Consider the following 23,792-nt stretch of genomic DNA (forward strand, 5'->3'; position numbering starts at 1 on the left):
AAATCAATATTTGGTACCCAAGTGCTTGTGACAGGTTGCCGTTTAATACATGGCTGATAACAGGGGCTGACGGTTCATCTGTCTTTTAAAACAAAACTCTTCATAACAATATATTAAAATGAATTATTATGTTCCGCTTCTATTCTTGAGGACAGAAAGAAACAATGTGTTGAAGGTGAGGTGAGCTAAATGAAGATAGGCCCCGCCCCATACATGTAAAACAATATTATTGTTTCCAGTTGCATTTGGAATGATTGGGATTGTCATTATATAGCATGTAAAATATACTTTTACCTTATAACATTTACTGCGAATCTTGTTATCTGTTCTGACAAAAAGAAAAGTTAGTGTTAAGGTAATCCTAATATTTAATGCTAATGTGGTAGGATCATACACACCCCAAAAATGTAAAATTAAATGAAAATTATTTTAAAATACCCTCAACTTTCTTCTGCAGAATACACAGGAAGATATTTTGAACAACGCTGGTAACCAAACACTGGCCCCTGTTGGTTTCCAATGTATGGACACAAAACCTCTGGGACATTTCTCAAAATAAGAGTCATACAGAGGTTTTGAACGACGCGAAAGTGAATAAATGATTTATGATCTAACAACGCAAATACTGGGGCGCATAAATGATGTACTGACCTCACATATTTCTCAAATGAGTCGCACATGCACAGCTATTACAGTAATTCTACAGCACAGCCCACTGTATGTGGGGGCGTGTCCGCTTTCCGTTCTTTGCCTTTGATTGGTCATTCTACTCAGTCGTCATCGAAAGGGGCCAGTCCGATCGTCTTGATTGACACACAGAGCGCTAGAGAGGATAAGTATCTTGTTCTGTCTGCTTTGGAAATTCATGGGGTTCTAAATTTCTCACGTGAACACATATCCACCTGGTGGGCCGGATAAGGTAAGTCACAATTGACTGGTTATCTCGCGATGAAGGTGCGGGTGCTCGTGTGGGCTGTGCGGGTCATTGAGGGGTCTACACGTGGCTGTCTATACAGCTGTCTCACACCGGGGACACTTTTGATTGGAGCAACCAGCTAAATCCAGTTAGCCGTCTAATAATAAACAGCTGATTGGTGCTAGCGTCTAGTGGCTACACTGTTCCAGCTAACTGTTGCAGGTAAAACAAGCCAGGAATCAAAGAACGTCGATTTTTTTAGCTCTAACTCACTGTAGTAACTTTATATTGAATGAAATCATTCAATATGCAGGCGTAGGAAAACGGTCGTAGCACAGCGCGAGCAATGTGATCTGCGAGTCCCACGCGCTGCGCGTTTCCTGCAAGTTGAATGGGCCGCACGTGCACTAGTGTTGCCGTCGTAAAAATGTAAGGCGGTAATAGTTCATGTATACAGGTCCAGCATGGCTGAAAACACTTTAGCAATAGCCATTTTTTAAAGCACAGGGACCCCAAATTAAGTAGCTAGTATGTCTGAGGTGCACACAAGAACGACAGCAGCTCAGTAGACAAATGCTCTTCTTTTTTGCGTTATAACTTATTTACAACGCGATGTACTACTGTATGAATGAAGTTTCCCAAATTTATATCAGATGTCTTTATTGTGGCGACTTTTGCAACATCTATGGAAACCTCAAAAGAAACACGAACATGTGCTTATTGTTGAATGTTCATTGTCTTTTGTGCGTTACAGAGCTTGTTTTATTTTACGTTCCTACTTGCGAAGCTGTGGCTAGGCAACGACACCGCGATTTTCAGTTTTATTTCATTTGTCTGCTGTAAAAAATTATAGTACAACCATGTTCTTTATAATTTATTGTAGCTACACCGAAGGTGGTTGTTATTGTTAATAAGAATGCTATTACAAATTTCACAGTGCATTTTAAAGCAGGGGGGAGATTTGTAACACACATGGTTATAATTGAATTAAAATCTTGAATATAGTCTTCATGATATTTTATGATTACTGGTAGTGCTACTGTCACTTACAGCTTGTTTATTATACCAAATACTGGCATGTGAACTTGTAGTAGTATGCTATTCTTTAAGGGATAATTAAGAAAAAAACTGTCACATTGACCTCTGATGCTCACTATATGTTAGTTGAACATAATCTTACTCCAAATTCTGGTATTTCAGAAAATCTCCTCTTGTATTGCGAAAAGTATTATAGTATGTAGTAGGGCTGTGCAAAAATATCGCAATATTTATATAAGTGTATCGATAGTGCTACCTCTACTATCGATAATTTTTTAAATCATGTCATATACATACGGCCAAAAGTAAGTGTAAGCGAGCATGGCGAAAAATATAAGAACGCTTGGAGCTCTCAGAGCTGATGTGTGAGTGTGGTTTGGTTTTCAAAATAAGTCATGGAGTAATGAGTTATATAAAATAATGCTGTTTGTAAGCTTCGCAAGTCATGACACAAGTCACTTGGCTACTGCAGTGCATTAGACAAAAAGTTTATTAAGAAAAGTAACAATGACATTTATTGTGCTTTCACGGATGTGACACCAGCACATTTATAGCACGGATGAACCAGGGGTTTTATACTGCCCATGTTCATTGTTTTAACTGTAATGCACCACAACAGCCAAGTGACTTGTGTGACCCACCTTATTCCCCTGTGCTACCCACTTGAGGGGCGCAATCCACAGTTTGAGAACCCAAACCTCTGATCTAACGGTCCATGCATCGCACATCATGGCCACTCTGCAGAGGTAAGGGATGTTTTTACACTTATCCTTACAGAAAACCCCCGGTGGTGCACAGCATGTTGTATTTCTAGCTCTACTTTTTACATTCTCTATTTAAAGTATTGCAATATATCGCAAATTGTGTCGTATCGAAATACATACCAATGTATTGTATCGTGACCCATCTATCGTGATATGTATCGTATCGGGAGGCACTTGCCAATACACAGCCCTAGTATACAGTATAGTATATTATAGTCTATAGGTATTTAAATTGAAACACATTGTGATTGTATAACGCAAGTCAGCAACCTCATCAGATGTTGACAACATTTTTAAAGAGGTTTTGGCATTTTTAAATTACTAAAATGTTCCTTTGGTTTTAGATGAGTCAGATCTGTGTTTCCAGTTAGTTTGAACTAATAATAGCCTGAGCAAGCACTTCATGTTATTTTTTACTTATTTGTTTTTGTGTTTCATAATATAAATGTTTTCCTGTAGCTCAGTGGTTGGAGCATGGCGCTAGCAAAGCCAAGTTCATGGGTTGGATCCTAGGGATTGTACGTACTCTGATACCAATGTATAGTATAATCCAATGTAAGTCGCTTTGGATAAAAGCATCTGCCAAATGCATAAATGTTCTGTTATATGTTTCTTCACTTTGAAACACCTTGGCCTGGTTATATGCTCTCATCTGCCTTTTGGCCTCCAGCTACTACTGTGTACATACTCAACAACAGACTGTGCAACTGCACATAATGTACTGTACAATTCACAGAAAATCACAGAGCAGAGATGAGTCAACTCAACTCAATTTGTCATGTTAGCAAAGCATTAGATCAAGAGTAATCTAATTGAATGCACTGGAAGTAAATGATCAGTATTAAGTGATGAAACTTAAATTACTTCCTGTAAAAAATAAAATTTTCAAACTTCTTCTGACATAAATTATTTGTAAAAGTCACCATGAAACGGAAGTTGGGATTGACTTCTTTTCCGTATCGTGACGTGTATCCGAGTGAAACGGCTTCTGAAATTAGAAAAAAAATGTAGGGCGGGGTTTTATTTTGCCCTTCCCTTTTTGATTGGTTTGTTGTAAGTTGGGTCTGCAGGGGAGGGCTAAAAATGGCTGGCCATTGGACAGTCAGTACAGTCCTAACCCTTTTTTGTTGCTGACGTCATGTAGTGAAGAGTTGTTGTTGAGAGGGGGAGAGGAGCTTAACGCTTTTGGTTAACGATTACAAGTGCGAATGAATTAAAAAAAATCATGGTGTGCAGTGCACGATAAATCATTTATAATAATCACTGCAACACTGTGTAAAACACTTAGAATTTTCCTGTTTGATTGCATGGTGACTTTAATGTCAGCTTGTCAATTTTTAAATGTGTGTAGGATGTTTCAAAATAGCGGGAATGAAAATTATCCTTTGCAAGCGTGTGCTCATTCTTTTTTACAATGAGACAATCAGAAGAACTTTGCACACTGCACAGTCAATAAACCCCCAAACTCGACATGTTCCAGGCATTTATTTCAGAGGAAATGTTTTTCTTATTACTTACCCTAGGTACATAATACAGGTGGGTGGCTGCATTTTTCTGCTGCTTTTCTGGTTTTTAGTAACTCTTGAAAACCTCTCCCTCACAGGTGTTTCTGTCTCCATGAGCTCCAGATGAGAAGAAAGTGAGCGGACGTTCTGTGAACACTCATTTTGCGGGTGAGATACATGTAGCCTTTCTCTATAGAATCCATTTAATTAATGAATGGAAATGTCATGTTATGAGAAATACTATTAAAATGTCATTGTATAACCAGGGTCTGTTTTGTAAAACGACTGATTATGAATTTACATATTGCATAAAAATATAAATGCAAATTTAGGTTTAAAAAAAGGTTTTTATATCATTATTGCAGATGCAGTTTTTTGAATTCACATTTACTGAGAGGGTAAAAAATAATTGTAGTTGTACTTTTACGAACAAAATAATTGTAACTCTACAGAACTTATGACAATTGATTGATTCAAAATTCAGTGAAAGTGGTAAAAAATGTTAAATTAAGTAACAGCATAAAATTCTACTGCTTGGCTGCTTTACAACAAAGCAGTGTAATTGTTTATTACTAGGTGTATAGAAAACACACACACGACCTAAGATCATCAAAGATATCTTGAATATCAACAGATCAGCAAAAACAGGTCCAGGTTTAGTTTACAGAATTTTTGCGTGTGTCCACGTAATCTCTTATCCTACGGAGGGAATGTTTAGTGTAAAGTTGTGTTATGTGTAAAGTCCTTCAAAGTTCAGTGGGTTGGCAGGGGGACAGTATTTTAAAGCTAAAACAGAAGACTCAGATAGATAAGATACATTACATGCATACATGCATTATTCATTTGGCAGACGCTTTTATCCAAAGCAACTTACATTGCATTATACTATACATTTGTTTCTAATTATGTGCAATCCCTGGGATCGAACCCATGACCTTGGCGTTGTTAGTGCCCTGCTCTAACCACTGAGCTACATGAAAGCTCTGACAAAAGATACATAAAAAATTTCAATAAATTACTCTTAAGTGTAGTCATCAGTTTTAAAGATTTAATTATACAAAGCAACAAGGATATACTACTGTAAGAGTATCTGCAGCAGCGTTGCCAAGTCTGTGTGTAAAGGTAATTTGATTACAATTATGACTTCCCCCTGAGCAAAGATATCTACAAAAGACATCTTTTCTACATCTTAGACGATGTTGAAAAGACGTCCCTTTATTGGCCAAAATAGAAAGGTCTTTTTACGCCTTTTATGACGTTTTCTGAATGTCTGATATTGACATACAGGGGACCTTTGTACAATGTAAAAATTGGTTCAAATCTGGAGTTTGTCAGACTACTTTCAGTTTTCACATGGAAATAAATTAAATGAGACTCTTTGAAATAAATTGAGTTGAATGATTTGAATGCAGTAAGCTAGCAAAGCAACCATTAAATCAATGTTAATGGCATTAAATCAATATCAGTTTTGTACCTACAAAAATCACCATTATTGTGATCAGTGTTTGCTTAAGTTGGGCTCCTGATCCTTGACTTTTGTTAAATTAATTATTTTTGGTCGTGTAATAGTGTTTTAAAACCACCTGTGCACTGAGAAAGACAGAGAAGCTTTTACAAAAGTTGGGGTTGTTCTCATGGAAAATTTCAGGCTGTAATAAAGTGTAGTAGCTTTAAACCGTATTGATCAATTGATGACTGGTCTAAGTGCTCTGGCTAGTCAATGCACAAGTATTGAGAGAAAATAAACAAAAACATTTCACTGACATCAACACTCATCATATAAACCTCAACAATGGTGACAATTGTCAAACTAATTCAGATATATAGATCAACTGCAATGCATGCTGGAAGTCATGAATTAGTTTTGTACTATGTTGATACCCAGCATGCTTTGCAGCATGAAGCTTTCTTTTGTTGATTTTCACCATTGTTGAGTTTCATATGCAGATTCTTGATGTCTTTTTTTAAGTGGTTTAGCAGTTTGTGAATATGTTAATTCCTGAAAAAAGTATATCAGTTTAAACCTCAAACTACAGATCCACAGAGCTGACACATTAATAACACAAACCCAATTATTATCAGTGATCCAAACAACTTCAAAATATATACATTACCATTCAGAAGTCATCTTCTCTTTGCCACAATTTGTATTTTAACACACAGTTATGGCTGAAGGGAACCTAATTTAAAATTAAAATAGAAGAGCCAAGAGCTCACATTAATGGTGATTTTTGCAGTCAATTAACATTGACAAATCATCGATTTTAAAGGACCCATTGTATGAAAGTCAAATTTTTTCTGTGTTTAAGTGCTATAATCGGGTCCCCGGTGAATCTAGCAACCCAGAAAACGTGAGAAACAAGATCCAAGTAACTTTGTTTTGGTAAGCCTTTCTCTGCAAGCATGTGAGACATCGAGCCGTTCAGATTTCGCTCCTGATGTGACGTAGACGCAGGATCTTATTATAATATTACCGCCCCTTAATCTACACAATTACACCCACGGCGCTGCCGTCATTGTTGTTTTCACAAGCAACAGCGGTATACGTGACGCCTTGGCTAAAGTTCATGGACAACATGCAATATAGTCGCTGCACAGAGTCCTAACCTCGGAAGAGACAGGAGTGGATTTGTTTTATTTTTAGTGGAAATCCCTCAGAAACCATAAGTGAAAACCTGCTTGTTTGTGCGAATCAATTCAGCAGGATTAGCTTCAAAGTTGTTCCTCAAGAGGGACCGAGACCAACTGAACGAGACAAAGCTGCCAATGTAAGTAATATTTATCAACAGTCTGAATTGACATACATGTACCGTATATATAGGAGGATAACGTTAGCATACAATAGCGAAGGGAGCTAAGTCAGTCACGGGCTAAATAGAACATTCAAAGCCTTACTGTATGTTTATATGTTATTTGGCAAATGGGCACTTGGAGTCTAGCAGAGTATGTATGTTAATACATTATGTGCGTTAATATGTTCAGCTGCGGCAAGCTGTTTGTTTTGCTAATGAACAGGGGCGAACACTGGGGTTAGTTTCGTTTTAAACGTCTCAAATCATTCATCCTTAGGCTGAAAAATCTGTCACAGCAAACTAGTTATGCTCTCACTTTGTGTGTGTAATGTTATAACTTGTCAACGACAAGTGCTAAAATCCACGTAATTCCGCTGAGATCTGCAGGTGCACATTCCGTGGATTTTAGGCGAGCATACACGCACAACGTGAGCGCTGTTTGCGGTGACAGATTTTTTTGTCTCCGGACGAATGATTTGAGATGTTTAAAATTAAATTAACCGCAGAGGAGTTCAGGAAACATAATTTAGCTAAACCATTGCCATGGCAGTACTACTACACGTGTGTTGTGTTGACTCGCCGGACGGAAGAGGGGTGGGGTGCGCTGTAACTCATTATCATTTAAAGAGACATGCACCAAAACGGGTTGCTGCGAGCATAGCTGTTTTTGACGAGGCAAGAATAGTTTTGTTTACACAGCCATTGAGTGTTTTTAAGCAAAATATGTTCCAGACATTTCATGAAGACCCTAATAATTCATACCAACTTGTTGAAAGTGCTCATTTTATGAGTCCTTTCAACATTGATTTCATGGCTGCTTGCTATCTTACTGCATTCAAATTATTCAACTCAGTTTTTTATAAAGAGTCTCATTTTATTTCCATGTGTAAACTGACACTAGTCTTATAAACTCGAAATTTCAACCAGTTTTTACTTTGCACAGAGTTCCATTGGACGTCAATATTAGACAATCAGGAGACGTCATAAAAAGTCGTAGAAACACGTTTCACTTTTGGCCCATAAAGGGACGTCTTTTCAATGTCTTTAATATTTTGGATGGGACTCGAGTGGACCCGGGAATAAATCCAATTCCGAACATGTTTGAGTACGAGTCGAGACCGAGCACAAGTCCTTGACAAGACCAAGACCATTAAAATATGGTCTCAAGACCGAGTTCAAGACCGAGTCTGAGTCTCAAGACTTCAACACTGCATGCTTACAAGAATAAACGCATCTGCATATACTAACATAGCTTAGCATTGTTTCTGTCTTGTATTGACTCTTCCTGTCAACAACATTACATTACAACATTAACATTACATCTAAGAGCAAGTGGGAAGGGGGTGTCTAAGGCAACCAAAAATTGAACATGAATTCAAATTCACCTCAACTCACTTCTGCTTTAAGGTCAAATGTAGCACAAAACAATCTGTCACATCCTTGACTTTCCTTGAGGAAAAAACATTTATCTGACTACATTTTGTTGCTTCTTCCTGTCCCCCAGGTGCATGGTTCTCTATCAAGGACAAAATTTGTCTTAGCCGTGTGTTTGCCCTGCGATATAGGAATAATGACCGTTGCCAATGCCAAGTCTGGCACAGGTAAGCAGCCTGGAGCCTCTTACAGGTTTATAGGATGCTATACTTCTACAGAATCCACTGAGATGAGACTGTGGTCTTGGCTTCAAATCATAATTTCAGTTTGCATTATTGTCAAATTGTGCCAAATCACATTTTTGAGAAGCTGTTACATTTCTAAGCAGTCTTACCTGGTGGATGTTGAAATTGGTGAAAAACACCATAGACTTAGCTAAGGGACCAGACCCATATCTAGAGACTAGATTATTATGTTGTGGGGTGTCTGCCCTTCTAAGTCAGTAAGCAACCACAAAGCAATGCACAAAAACAAGTCAGAACACCTTAGCAACCGCATAGCAGCACCCTGGCAACCAATCATAACATTAAACAGCAGTGCATGTGATTGTGGTGGCGGGTTTTTAACAGGCATACGTTCTTCAGAAGAAGAATTTAGGTCGAGTTGCTCTTCCTCCCAATAATAGGTCACTTTGATGCTGGTGTGCACTTAAGAAATATAACATCAGATTTAAGATTTTACCTAGATTTAAGCTTTATCTAAATAACACTACTAACTGTGAATCGGAAGCTCAGTGCACTTCAGTGAATTTTCCATTCATACCAAACTTTCCCTTAAATGTTTGTTCTTTAGTCACTACTAGCTATACTGAGGTCTAATGCATTCCAGGGCTCTAGACTCATTTTTCCCACTGGTCGCACTGGTGCGACCCACTTTCTCAGTTGGTCGCACCAACTTACAATTTGGTCGCACTCTTTTTTATAGTAATCATAAAGACCTTGCATAACTACCTCAGTTGATGAATCATTCTGTTATTTTGTCACTGTGTCTTTTAAAATAGTCGGCTATAGACCACTTCATATTTGCGCTTTAACACTTGCGAGCCCAATAAATCCAAAATAAATGCAAAGAAACTTTGTATTTGTTATTTAATACATTTGTTATTATTTAGTTTTATATTCAAGTTATACTGTATATTGGCTATGAAATTATCTGACACAAATATAACCTATCACTCTTCACAATCCTCCTTTATTGCCCTCTTTGCAAAAAGCTGTAATTTTGCCACTGGCCTTCTTTATTTTTACCACATAAAATTAAATCAAATTAGCTAGCTCAAAACTCAAAAGTAACTCAGAACTAAATTATTATATATGTACTTTACTACACGTTGTCATAAATAAACTTTAAATACTTAATCTTACTAACCACTCTTGTTAAATGGTCGTTTTGTGTGACTGATTTGATGGGTTCAGTCAGTGAGTCTCGTGAGTTCAGTGTTTGATATAAGAGTTGTTTCAACAAAATGAATCTGTTCAAATGAGTCATTACGTTGCGAATCGGACATTGACGCGCTGTTTGTTTTTCACACCTGTTAGGACATCGCAAAAGATAGAAGTTAACAAGGAAAACACTTCACTGGATAGAAATTTTCCTTTATGTCAGCTGCATGTGCGGAACACTTGTCGGGAAGAAAAGGCAACATGTTTTTGTGCACATTAACACTCAACTGCAATTCAGGTAAAAATATTCTCCGAATGCGCCATGTGAAACATGGATTCTGTCTTCAGACCTTGCTTTTGATTAAAGTGTGAGGGATAGAGACAGTTCAGAAACCGACGTGTTCGACTTCATTAAGCGCTGCGCAGAACGATCGGAATATGACATCAATGTTCCGTGAGAGCGTTTTAAAAGCATATGGAGCGCTCTGTCCCGCGATGCTTTTATGCTGTTCGGTCTGCGCAACACCGAATGAAGTCAAACACACACTTTAGTTTGGAGACAGAGGGAGTGCACAAGCTCTCTGCTCACTCTTTCCTACACTAATCACAAGCGTGTTATTTAATTCACATTAAATGTTAAAATAAATCTTTGGCTGGGCAAAAATTCATTTTACGCACTCGCACCAATGCGACCCTGTGAAATTTTACCTCACACGTTATAAAAAAACGATCGCATATGCGAGCATTTTGGTCGCAGTCTAGAGCCCTGCATTCTGAGAAAGAAAGAAACAGCTCGATGTGGTTATAGAAAGGTGATAGACAAGTGCTGATGAAAGTGAATGTCTCAGATTGAATGTCCTGCAGGTATGACCCTCGGCTCAGTGTTTCCTTTCAGCCGGTTCTGTACTGACACGCCACTTTCTCTGCTGCTGTGTGCTGTGTTGCTTTATTATCGTAGACGTTTCTGTGTGGGTGTGGTGACCATGGAAATGCATGCTGTTTGAACATTGCAAATGAAGCCACTTTGTGATGAATATGCCCTTTCCTAGCCTCTCCAGTTGTTTATAATGAGCGTTTTCTGATTTAATAATGCATATGGATTGGTTTGGTAATTCTCAGTGTGTGGAAAGCAGACATCGGTTAATGTTGGATAAGAGGTTGTTCAAAGCATCTTGGAGATGTTAACACTTTCTTATGCATTTGGAGTGTCTGTATATGTAAAATGTATAGAAAGTACCATGTCAAACCAGTTGAATATTCAGAAAACTCTGTAAGACTTACAGCGGGTAAAATAAATATTGAACATGTCACCATTTTTCTCAGTAAATATATTTCGGAAGGTGCTGTTGACATGAAATTTTCACCAGATGTCGTTAACATCCCAAATAATCATGCATACAAAGAAAACAAAACAAATAAGTTCACAAATTAAGTTGTATGTAATAAAATAGAATGACACGGGGAAAAGTGTTGAACACGCTTACTGAAATTTATTTAATACTTTGTACAAAAGCCTTTGTTGGTAATGACAGCTTCAAGACGCCTCCTGTATGGAGAAATTAGTCGCATGCATTGCTCAGGTGTGATTTTGGCCCATTCATCCACACAAACAGTCTTCAAATCTTGAAGGTTCTGTGGGCCTCTTCTATGAACTCTATGAACCATATTTTCTATTGGATTCAAATCAGGCGATTGGCTGGGCCATTCTAGCAGCTTTATTCTTTCTCTGAAACCAATTGAGAGTTTCCTTGGCTGTGTGTTTGGGATCGTTGTCTTGCTGAAATGTCCACCCTCGTTTCATCTTCATCATTCTGGTAGATGGCAGCAGATTTTTATCAAGAATGTCTCTGTACATTTGTCCATTCATCCTTCCTACAATTATATAAAGTTTGCAAGTGCCGCATGCTGAAAAAAAGCCCCACACCTTGATGTTCCCACCTCCAAACTTCACTGTTGGTATGGTGTTTTCGGGGTGATGTGCAGTGCCATTTGACCTCCAAACATGGTGTGTATTATGGCATCCAAAGAGTTCAATTCTGGTCTCATCCCAGTATTTCACAGGCTTGTCTAAATGTTGTGCAGCAAACTTTAAAAGAGCTTTAACATGTTTTTTCTTCAGCAATTGCGTGGTGAGCATACAGGCCACTACGGTTGAGTGCGTTACTGTTATTGTACCTGTTAATTCCAGGTCATACTGAAGTTCTCCACAAGTGGTCCTTGGCTCTTGGACCTCTCTTCTGATTCTTCTTTTTGCTCCTCTGTCAGAAATCTTGCGAGGAGCACCTGGTCGTGGTTGGTTTATGGTGAAATTATGTTTTTTCCACTTCCGGATTATGGCCCCAACAGTGCTCACTGGAACATTCAGAAGTTTAGAAATCCTTCTATAAACAATGCCATCAGTTGGGGCAGGATTGCTTTCTAATTACTGATAGATTTCATCTGGTGTTTTGGCTTTCCATGCCTTTTTGCACCTCCCGTTCTTCATGTGTTCAATACTTTTTCTCTGTCTCATTCTATTTTATTATACATAACTTAATTTGTGTTAATATTTATTTTGCCCGCTGTATGTTGTAGGTTGATTTCTAAAAAGTGTAAACAGTTTAAATCTGTGGTGCTTCAAAATATTCTGTCAATTCAAAAAAACTTGTTGAACATTATTGTGCTGCATTTATTCAATTATGTATATATAAAAAGATGTTTAGTCAATTAGCGTGATGAATGACAAAATTATATCACGCTGAATAATAGTATGTGCATGTGCTGACTGACAAAAAATTAAAGAATATGAGGTCTATAAGATTGTAGTCATATTCAAAGAATTGTTAACAAAGGTTAAAACCCACATCCTATACTTAATGTCAGCAGTCACCGGCACAGAAATCTAAAAAGTCAGGTTTAAAGATGCAGTCATACAAGGCAAAACGAGTATAACAAGATTATCTACAGTTTTGCGGATAGAATAAACGTATATACAGTTCACACCTATTCTTTGTTTTAAGATCTTCCCGCCTCTCCCTTTTAACATGAATTAGCCTATTTGCCGGCTTAATGTATTTTAAGTTTGATAACTGTGTTGTGTGTGTGTGACCCATCAGCCATGCAACAGGTCCTGGATAACCTCAAGGAACTGCCTCCTTCAACGGGAGCCAAAGACATTGACCTCATCTTCCTCCGTGGCATAATGGAAAGCCCTATAGTCCGTTCCCTTGCGAAGGTATTACCTCGCTGACCCTACCTATGTCAGTTTGTCAACTTTACACACACTCATCATTTACTCGCCTTTAAGTCGTTCCAAATCGGAATAAATTTTGTTGAGCATAAAAGAAGATATTTTGAAAAAGGTGGGAAACCAAACAGTACTGGTGCACCATTGGCTACCATGGTAGCTTTTCCCCACTATGGTAGTCAATAGTGCCCAGAACTGTTTGATTTCCCATATTCTTTCAAATATCTTGGTTATCAACAGAACAACCAAATTCATACAGATCTGGAATAACTTGACAGTGAGTAAATGATGGCAGAATCTTTATTTTTGGGTGAACTATCCCTTTTAGTATAACTAACTGCAGATAAGACAAAGCTTTGAGATAATAACAAATCGCTGTTCACATGCCTCGCAGCATGTGTGCATAGATTTGTAAGATGGGGTCCAGGGGTTGTTTGCTGTGTTACAGGTCATCAGAATGTGATGTACAGGAGGCCTCTTTTTTTTCTTAATATAGCTATGTGAAATTGTTCAGGTTTCCAGATATGCTGGTTGATGTTCATCTTGTTTGTAGAGGAGCTATCGCTCTACTATGAGGAACGTACAAATCACGTTGCTGTATATTTGTTGGTTTTATAATAAGAAATAGTTCATAATACTAGCCGCATAATTTGAACGTTTCATCCGCTTTTGATATGCGGTCAATTCTCTTTTATTCTCATCTGGTGTGACGCATTTGATTTTACTTGGAAGACTGATGTTGCATGCTGATAAAAACCTTGAAAGTCTGTGTGGAAAAACAAATGATTACAAATTAAAATACAAATATTTTTCGATTAATGTGACAGTTATTAATCTGTAATTGTTTTGTGTGGCCAAACGTCTATCTGAAGCAAACCTGGAGATGTATTTGTTTAAATGCTCTAAGTCTAGAAGTAATCCATTAATCTGCCTTTTGACCAGAGCCATTGAGAGAGTTGCGTCAACGGTTCATGGAGCCTCTCAATAGTTCCCGGAAGTTACTAACGCATGGAGCTGCGGCTAAACAGACCGATTGTGACGAACTTTTAACCCATTTAAAGACGTAAGTCATTTAATGAATGGAAGAATGAAAGAAATAAAGCATTTAAAGAGAAAACATAACTTCCTGGAACTATCTAAAGGCTCCATGAATCACGTGACTCGTGAAAATTTTGAACTTCCGTTGACACGACTCTCTCTCTCAATGGCTCTGCTTTTGACAAGTTACTCAAGCTGTTTTGGCCCCGCCCACTCTCTCTCAGGCTCACGAGCGATTGGAGGATGTTAAACTGGAGGCGGTGCGTAGTAATAACGTGGAGCTAGTGAGTGAGATTCTATCTGATGTGAGCAGTCTGATCAACCATGATGAGAGTGCAGCAGAACTCTGTAAAATACTGAAGGAACCGCACTTCCAGGTACCATCAGCTCTGTGTGTGTTTGCCTCAATTATTCGTGATGTTAACTTGACTGATAATCGAAACTTGTTGCTGCCTTAGTTGTAAATCAGAAATAAAATTGAATCAGATCATTAATAATAATTAACATAAGCAAAATCAGTTTGTGCACTTTAATGGAGTTATGCACGTTCTCACAAACTCATTTTTCATGGTTTCCTTGAGCAGAAGGTTTGTTTTTTTGCTCTGTCCTTTTTCCAGGAATCAAAATGAACTTTATTGTTATTGCTTACACAAGTAATTTGTCTTGGTGACAGAGACTTCCGGTGCACAAAAATAAGATACAGAAATATGTATAGAACTACATATAGACGTGTATTGTTATCTACAGATACGTGCAAGGGGAAATGTATGGTGCAGAAACGTACTGATGGTATCTTAAAATATGATTTAATTTTACTTATTGCATGTAAGATACGGAAAAAAAAAATAGCTGTGATTTGTTATTATATTTGGTCATTAGTGCAATTTCTATTTTTTTGGTAATTTGTGGAAATAAAGATACTGTAATAATAATTAATTAAATAAATGTAAATAAAGATATTTGCTGTAACACTTTACAATAAGGTTGTATTTGTTAACATTAGTTAATGCATCAGTTATAATAAGTTAACAATAAACAACACGTCTAATGCATTAATATATATATATATATATATATATATATATATACATTTATTTATTTATTTAAATTTAGATATAGATATAAACTAATTCTTGCTTTCAGTCCCTTTTAGAAGCTCACGACAAGGTGGCCTCTAAGTCATATGACGCTCCTCCCACCAGCACCACCTGCACCAGCATGACCAGCTCATCCCTCATGCCAGCTGACACGGTCCGCATGATCAGCATCCAGAAGAAGGCCGGAGAGCCCCTGGTGAGTGACAGATGTTCTTCATTTCACAGGGCAATACTGTAGATCCCCTCTGGATTTCTGTTAGACTGGACTTAAAGTTACACTTAACTACTAACAGCTTGCATTTCAGATCCAGGACGAATGAGAGTCTGTGTTTTTATTAAGATCAAAGAGCTTCATTGTTTAATCAATTGGGCAGCCATGCTTTTCTTTTACTTGAAGAAGTTCAGTCACCTTTGAAAGATGTGTACTCGATGAGCTGTGAATATTGAGTAGAATGTGTGTGTGTGTGTGCTGGTATTTCACGGCGTAGTCTTTTTTAGGGTGTAACATTCCGGGTGGAGGAGGGCGACCTTGTCATCGCGCGTGTTATGCATGGAAGCATGATTGACAGGCAAGGGATGCTTCACGTTGGTGATGTCATCCGGGAGGTGAACGGACGGGACGTGGGCAAGGACCCCATGGCGCTACAGCACATGCTGAGGGACTGCAATGGAAGCATTACCCTAAAAATCCTGCCCAGCTACAAGGACACGCCTCCACCTGCACAGGTCAGCACACCACGGATAACATCACGTTCTGTGAAACCATATGACACCGATGTGTTACATATTCATATTGCACTGAAACCATCCACGTTGCAGAAGAGGTTTTTATAACGTTATTATCTTGCTGGACATCTTTGGTTCCTCTTCTATGCTGTTTAATTGCTTGATCTTGGCAATTGCTTTGAAGAGCTGTTATGGTCAGAGCTAGATTAAAGTTCTTTAATGCTTCAGGGCACTGACGTTGACCCCTCAGCCCCCATGCACCCACCCTTCTGCTCCAGATTATTCATGGTTGTACCAAATACAAAAAAAAAATTGCTTCATGTGGTAACATTGAAATAAACGTGTTTTATTGTTTTTATTATTAAACCATAAAAATATTCGTAGTAATTTAGGGTATCGCTGTACAGTGTGGACTGATAAATGCTGACTTCAGAACTCAGTTTGAGGACTTGATCAGATTTTCACCTGAATACATACTGTATGCATCAAAATATTATACATTTAAGACTAGTCATGTTTTTGTAATATTTAGTTTGACCAATTGAGGTGGAAAAAGAGGTTAAACTATCTACTTTAAATCTTTGATTTGATATGATAGTTCACCCAAAAATGAAAATAGACGTTTTGTCTCAGTCCGCTCAGTCACATCCGGCGCACGTTGCGTCTATAGAGAACAATGACGTTTTCACTCAAGATGCACCTCGGATTACGGTCAACGAGGTGAGTCAAATGATCCAAACACTACATCATACATAGACAACCAAAAAGGGGAAAGGTTTCAGGCTATCCATTTCAAGCTACATTAACAAATATGATAAAAAACAAAAGTAAACCTTTGCTCTTACTTGAGCCATGATCAAAGAGACACTCGTCAATACTGAGCTGTAGTGCTGCTGTCAGTTGGCAGAAATTTTAACGTTTTTTTTTTTAGAAAACATCCTTATCACTTGGTGACAAAATTTTCGCAGACGTACGTCATCACCCTGCATGCCTAGAGTCTATTCTGTCATGATTTACTTACCTTTTTGTCATTTCAAACCTGTATGACTTACTTTCTTCTGTAGAAGATATTTCGAATGTTGTTAACCAAACAGCGATGGCATTCATTCACTTGCATTGGTTTTGTGTCCGCACAATAGAAGTGAATGGGTGCCATTGCTGTTTGGTTACCAACATTCTGCAAAATATCTTCTTTTGTGTTCTGCAGAAGAAAGTAAGTCATACAGGTATGAAATGACAAGAGGGTGAGTAAATGATGAAAGAATTGTCATTTTTTGGGCGAATTAACACATTCAAATTTAGAGTAAGCAAGACGTCACATCAGCTCCATTCAGCTTAAACAAGTTAGTATTATGGCTGCATGATATATCGAAATATCTCGAATGTGCATATGAACAGTTTGGTTCCAAAATGAGATAACTCTGTTTTTAACATGTTTAATTTTTTTTATTGTGCATTCCAATTAATATCAATCGAACTGCAGTTGGTTGGTTTTGACTTTAGACATAATAACTCAAAAAATATAGCTAACTTACACAGTAAAAACGTGATTTTTGTGTGATCACTTTTTAAAAATGGAGTTATGTCATTTTGGAACCAAACTCTTCATATCGCAATGGTTTGCAATTTAAAGTCAAAGTTGTGGTTTGGTGCAGATAGCAGAGAGACTGGTGAGACAGAGAGACTAATGTTTTATTTTCCCAAAAATGAGAAAATTGATTTTAACACTTGAAACATTATTCAGGTTATCACATTTTTCTTCAATATCATTCAGCTCTAGCTGGTACATACCCAGACTCCATCTGTACAAACAGGACACGAATTTATGTGTGCATTTACATTACATTTACATTTATTCATTTAGCAGACTCACAGTTGAGGAATACAACAAGCGATTCATCTTAAAAAAAGGCGATAATCGTGAGAAGAGGCAGTAATTCAAAGTTTCAAATCTCACATCACCAATCCTAGCCTAGCCTATCCTGCATTGTAAATGAACCCATGTCCCATAGTCCTGATTTTTATTCCTTTATATAAGACCTCCCGAGGGGGTTGCAGGATATTACAGTTCTTTGCTGTGTCCTGAACAAGGTTATGAAGTGGATCTGTGGCCTGCTTCTACACTTCAGGAGGTGAAGGGAGAGACCTGCCTCAGGGTGACTCAGAATGCCACCAGGCTGAAAGTGAACATGGTTATTCCTATTAATAACACAACCTGCGCTAAATAGGACAGATGGGAGGAGCCGGACACACACACCCTTATTTCTACTCTAAAGAGATCAGCCTAGAGAAAAATAGATCCTGGAAGTTTCTCTCAGAGAGCTTTTGCCTTATAGGGGTCACCAGTGTTAAAAGCCAAAACGAGTCCTAATGTTGTTATTCATTACCGTTTTATACTCTTTGTCTTTCTCACTTGTTAATGGGCCCTCATAAATATGCCCGAAACCTCAGATGTCTGAAAATGTAGCTATTTTCAGGAAATGGAAAAAACACTGTACTTTTTAAATGATTAAATACTTTGTTGTCAGTTGACTAGCACTTTTTTATACTTTTAACTGATTAGATATTTTGCAAAACATAAACAGTGACAAACATAAAGGGTGACTAATAATAATGATTTATGACAAAAAATAAAAATCATGAAATATAGAGATTCTGGAGGTTTCAGAAGGACAGCAGCGATATGTAACGATATGTTTTTTTTCTCATCCTGAGAGCAGACTCATTCCACAATAAATATGTATGAAGGGCAAAAAACAGCACAGAGAGCAAATGTTGGGACCGAGTGTTTACAGGGTGTCGTTCCTTGTGCCAAATCAAACTTTCTCTGTTTTAGATGTGAACTTTACTCAGTGGTTGGGTTTATACAGAGCACTACCGCTGTGTGTTTACAGTTGGGTCCTCATCTCTGATAAAGATCCACCAGGTCCATAAATATTTCACGTGAAAACTTCCTGTTGTCCTCCATTAAAAAGTCCTTTATATAACACACTCTTGATGTTTACATTTACGCATTTGGCCCTTGGTGCATACAAATAACACACAGAATAAAAATATATAAAAAATACAGATTATATATGTATGTAAAATACAACTTTACAAGCAGGGATATTTAAAAAAAGAAAAAGATGGGTAATGGCAGATTTGAAAAGAGGAATTATCCTGCGGCATTACTGAAATAACAAGTGCGCTTAGAGAAGTAAATGCAGATGTTAGTCATTGTTTATTTAAACACTGGAACATGCTCTTTAATTACTCAAACTTTTGAGCTCAAGGTGTAATGTTTTAGATACAAAAATACCTTGTAATTTCAATTTACCCAGCAGAGACAATAATAAAAAAGCATTTGTATTTAATATATAAATGTATTAAAGGCGGGGTAACCGAATTACGCTTTAGACAACCGAGTCGGGCCGAGTACCAAAACAACCTTGTAGCTAATCAGCAGTAAGGTGCACAGTGTACAGGATGGACATTAGCCGAGCCGAGCGCTGACGAAAGCGAAAGATGGGGGTAGGGGTGTGTTTGTTTTGGTGATTTGAACATCAACAACGGCTAAGAGAAATCGGACACCCCGCCTTTAATATATAAAAATTATTTATGAAATGAATATATCATATTTATTACGCTTTATATTAAGTCTGTTTTCAGATTCGCTTAATAGGACTGGGTGTTATAATGTTACTTAAATATAAATGTGTGTGTGTGTTTGTATATATTTATTTATTTATTTTTGGTAAAGTATTTGTAAATACTGATCCACTGTTAGTCAGCCAAACCACTCGTTATTTTTGATATATTTTTTTTATTTGGAATCTCTACATTTGGCACAGATACCTTTCAAGTGTGTAATTTATAAAAGCCTATAATTATCAGCATACTTTATTGTGCCAGAAGGCAACACTGAATTTAGAGAATTATTTTTTGACCTGGAGGCTATACACAACACATTTAATCTATAATTCGCAGCATATGATTCAGATGTCAGCAGGAATATCACATTCTTTAACCTTTCAGGTGTATTTGAAGCCACATTTCAACTACAATCCTGAAACGGATAACTTGATACCTTGTAAGGAGGCGGGCCTGGCTTTCTCTAAGGGAAACATTCTGCATATAGTGAACAAGGAGGACCCCAACTGGTGGCAGGTGAGCAGCACATGAACCAGGATCATTTTCAAGACCTGTGTTTTGACATATATATGATATATTGTCATGTTATGTAATTGTTTTGTTTTTTTTGTTTCTAGGCATATAACATTAACGGGGGCCATACTGGCCTGATCCCCAGTCAGTTTCTGGAGGAGAAGAGGAAGGCATTTGTAAGGAGGGATTTGGATGGGTCAGGTAGAGTGTGTGAATATAATTTCTGCTATAGATTGATAACTTTGCATCAACATTCTTGATTTTATTTAAAGCGGACGTAACACACGGAGTTTCTGCCAATCTCATATTAATCTTGAGGACCTATAGAGTAGTATCGCATACTTTGTATCTTCGAAGAGTCTTTAGTTTGATCACATTTATAAAAGACATTCTACAGCTGTACGATTATTTCCAAAAACAGGCGAGCCATGAAAGCGTTCAGGGGGGTGGGACTACAGCACGAGCACACAATACATCGTCGCATGATCCCTGCATAACTGTTGATTCACTATAAGTTTGTGTTGTTTACATTACGCACGTACACGTTGATTGCCAACAAAACACAGACATATGATTCAGTTTCACTTACCGCGTGCGGTTCATGACCGGCATCTTTTAACGCTGGGAGCGCTCCATCTATCAGTTTCAAACGATCTCCAAATCCAGCGTTATATCCACCGTTTATATAACATTGATCACCGAAATGCAGTGAACAAACAAACACAGCTAAAGTTCGCGAACGCAGTGCTCTCTCTCTCTTGCTCCAGCTGGTTGACGTATGCGCATGCTCCTTCTCCCGCTCTTCCTGGTTGACGAGTGGGCGTGCTCTTTCATCTCGCTCTCGCGGCTTGACGCGTGGGCATGCTTTTCTTGGAGAATTGTCCAATAAGGGACTAAGAAAAGTTGTTACGTAAGGGAATTTCATGTTTGAAAAAAACTTTCCAAAACCTATATGAACGCTGGGGGAGTGTATCGAGCACAGAAATACAACGTCATACGTCCAACTCGTTTTTCGAAAAGTTGACCATGAGAAGCCAGCACGTTTAACAGTGTAAAGAAGTCAGAATGCATGAAACACTGTGGCACCCCACCTTTAAGGTTTACATCATGAAGAATATTGAACTTAACCTTCATTTCTGTTGCATAATGCACTAATTCTTTAAGCACTAAAGCTAATATCCTCTTGTTTTTCAGGAATTCTCTGTGGGACATTAACTGGAAAAAAGAAGAAAAAGAAAGTGATGTACTTAACAGCGAAGAATGCGGGTAAGAATTGCCAAACATGAAAGGTTTATTTTTTACTCACCACGAAGACATCACAGATGCCGAATGTCTCCTGAAGTGAAACAATGTGTTCATTTAACCAAACTGAACAGATCTAAACAATACATTTAAATATGGAAACAGGCTGATATGTTAAAATGTCTTTCCTTTCACTTTTAAAAAAAAGTGTTTTAAACAAAATTGTGTATATAAAATAACAGAATGATGCCATTCGTTTTTGTTGTGCTTTCGTACAGCAATGACACATTTGGTCCTGTGGATTATCTCTCTTAAAAACGTGTTTATTTTTGTCCACATAAAAGTACACACGGCACAAGAAACACACAAATCCTTGTTTTAAAAATAGTTTCTTAACCTAATAACATTTTCTCTCTTTAACAGAGTTTGATCGACACGAGTTACAGATCTATGAGGAAGTAGCAAAGATGCCTCCATTCCAGAGAAAAACTCTGGTGCTGATTGGTGCACAAGGTGTGGGACGTCGAAGTCTCAAGAACCGTCTTATCATTTTAAACCCTTTACGCTATGGAACTACTGTACCTTGTGAGTTAAACCATGTCTGAAAAAAAGATTAGACTGCCATTTTAACTATGAAAAGCAGAACATTGAAAATGTAACCTCTTTTTTCTCAGTCACGTCTCGCCATCCACGTGATGATGAAAAGGACGGCCAGTCGTACTGCTTTGTGTCCAGGCCGGAGATGGAGGCAGACATCAAAGCAAGCCGTTATCTTGAGCATGGAGAATATGACGGCAATCTGTACGGTACCAATATCGACTCCATCCATGAAGTCGTTCAGACGGCCCGCACCTGCATCCTGGACGTCAACCCACAGGTGATTAAATAAATGATGTCAGGCCAAGATCAGTTCAGTTTTGTACAGCGTGGTCCAAAAATCACTAAAGATCATTCATGAATATGCTTTTATTTCATTTTCTTTGAATCACATTTAGTATATAAACATTTACATGTTATCTTAACAATTTAGGAAAACTGCCCTGGAAATGTACATAGGGCACATAAATCGCACAGCTCTTCTAAGTTTTTTAATAAACGTGATTCACAGGCCCTGAAGCTGCTTAAGACTTCTGAGTTTACGCCATTTGTAGTCTTCATCGCTGCCCCAGAGCTGGATACACTCCGGGCCATGCACAAAGCTGTAGTGGATGCTGGGATAACAACCAAACTACTGACGGTCAGTCTCAGTTATGTCTGCACACGATCCGTGTTCTCCATTAAATAGACTTCAGAAATTATTTAAATTCGCTCCGTCTCTCTTATATTCTCGCTGTCTCTTAGGAAACGGACCTAAAGAAGACAGTGGACGAAAGCGCCAAGATCAAGCGGGCGTACAGTCACTACTTTGATCTGACTATAGTTAATGACAATCTGGACAAGGCCTTTGAGAAACTACAGGCAGCTGTGGAGCAGCTGACCACAGAACCTCAGTGGGTCCCTGTGAACTGGGTTTACTGAGTCACACGGTTTCCCCGGCAACGCATCACCTGCATCATCAGCAGCACTGATTGGTCGGTGGCACGGGAACTTCCTGTGTAGCTGCCACCTGCTGGTCCAGGACTGCCAGTCACTATGCAAACGTACACTAGCCATCCAGTCATGGCAGACGTAAAGGAAGTGTACTTATTTATTAACTTTTTTATTTTCTACTGAATAAACGTAGGTTTAAGAATGTTACTGGGAGGGAAAATGTTGACAGAGATGAATAGGATTTGAATGACTTCATTCAAAACTATAAGAAAAATATTCATATGAGCACATGTTGCGTTACAGTAATGAAAGCAGGCGGCTGTTTTCTTGCTGTCATTTTAGTGTTACAAAAGAAGTGGTTTACAGTGCAGGTTTCATCTCATCCGATATTTATGGGTCTTTTAGAAGAACACTCATGTAATTGAGTCACTACAGTATTTCAAATATTGTAAGAAACCTTTTGCTTTAGACTTACTGTATGTAAATGATTCAGTAGTGTTATCCTTTTTAATCTGGTAAATGTAATAAATGCTAGGAGTAAGCCAACTAATTTTAATTTATCTAAACATCACAGTTGCTAAACATGATCTCAGTGGTTGTGTTGTTTAAAAAACACTGTCAGTATACAGTCAATTCTGTATTTAGCTACATGCCTTTTATAGAGAGAAATGACTTTTAATAGACCATCTGTGTCATTATTATAAGCAACATAATCTCTCGATTTATAACTTTTAAAACTGTATGTAGTGAAGAATGTGTCTGTCTCTTTGTCCCCGGCTACTCCATCCACTGTCTTTACCAAGAATGTGTAAATACAGTTTTTATCCAGCTTGCATATTCACTTAAATTATATATTTTGCCATACCGAGTTGTATTTTCTGAAATCAAACAGCTGTCTAATAAATTAACCTTAATTTTGGAGCGCTGTATTACAAATTAATATTATTTTCGTGTGC

The 23,792-nt window shown here is 37.9% G+C and overlaps 1 protein-coding gene across 4 annotated transcripts; it reads left to right on the forward strand.

Moving 5' to 3' along the window:
• The first annotated feature begins 795 nt into the window (after positions 1–795).
• pals2a (protein associated with LIN7 2, MAGUK p55 family member a) lies at positions 796–23,755 on the forward strand. Of its 4 annotated transcripts, none has more exons than XM_057340042.1 (14): positions 796–919; positions 4,322–4,391; positions 8,520–8,616; positions 12,927–13,045; positions 14,320–14,472; positions 15,239–15,388; positions 15,691–15,918; positions 19,936–20,067; positions 20,169–20,265; positions 21,259–21,330; positions 21,730–21,891; positions 21,981–22,183; positions 22,415–22,543; positions 22,648–23,755. In XM_057340042.1, the coding sequence occupies exons 3-14, from the start codon at positions 8,586–8,588 to the stop codon at positions 22,822–22,824; spliced, it is 1,653 nt and encodes a 550-aa protein (XP_057196025.1). In that variant the 5' UTR covers positions 796–919; positions 4,322–4,391; positions 8,520–8,585; the 3' UTR covers positions 22,825–23,755. The 4 variants fall into 4 exon arrangements, with proteins under 4 accessions (XP_057196025.1, XP_057196027.1, XP_057196026.1 ...); XM_057340043.1 differs by lacking the exon at positions 796–919 and adding an exon at positions 937–1,138; XM_057340044.1 differs by lacking the exon at positions 8,520–8,616.
• The last annotated feature ends 37 nt before the right edge of the window (positions 23,756–23,792 follow it).

The sequence above is a fragment of the Triplophysa rosa genome, linkage group LG8 (genome assembly GCF_024868665.1).
Source record: "Triplophysa rosa linkage group LG8, Trosa_1v2, whole genome shotgun sequence".
Classification (NCBI taxonomy): Eukaryota; Metazoa; Chordata; class Actinopteri; order Cypriniformes; family Nemacheilidae; genus Triplophysa; species Triplophysa rosa.

Bases quoted from the DNA above. Each gene is read 5' to 3' on its own strand.
- pals2a (XM_057340042.1), top strand. From the start codon at position 8,586: ATGACCGTTGCCAATGCCAAGTCTGGCACAG. The intron at 15,389-15,690 runs GTGAGTGACAGA...AGTCTTTTTTAG, and splicing joins AGAAGGCCGGAGAGCCCCTG to GGTGTAACATTCCGGGTGGA. The intron at 20,266-21,258 runs GTAGAGTGTGTG...CTTGTTTTTCAG, and splicing joins GAGGGATTTGGATGGGTCAG to GAATTCTCTGTGGGACATTA.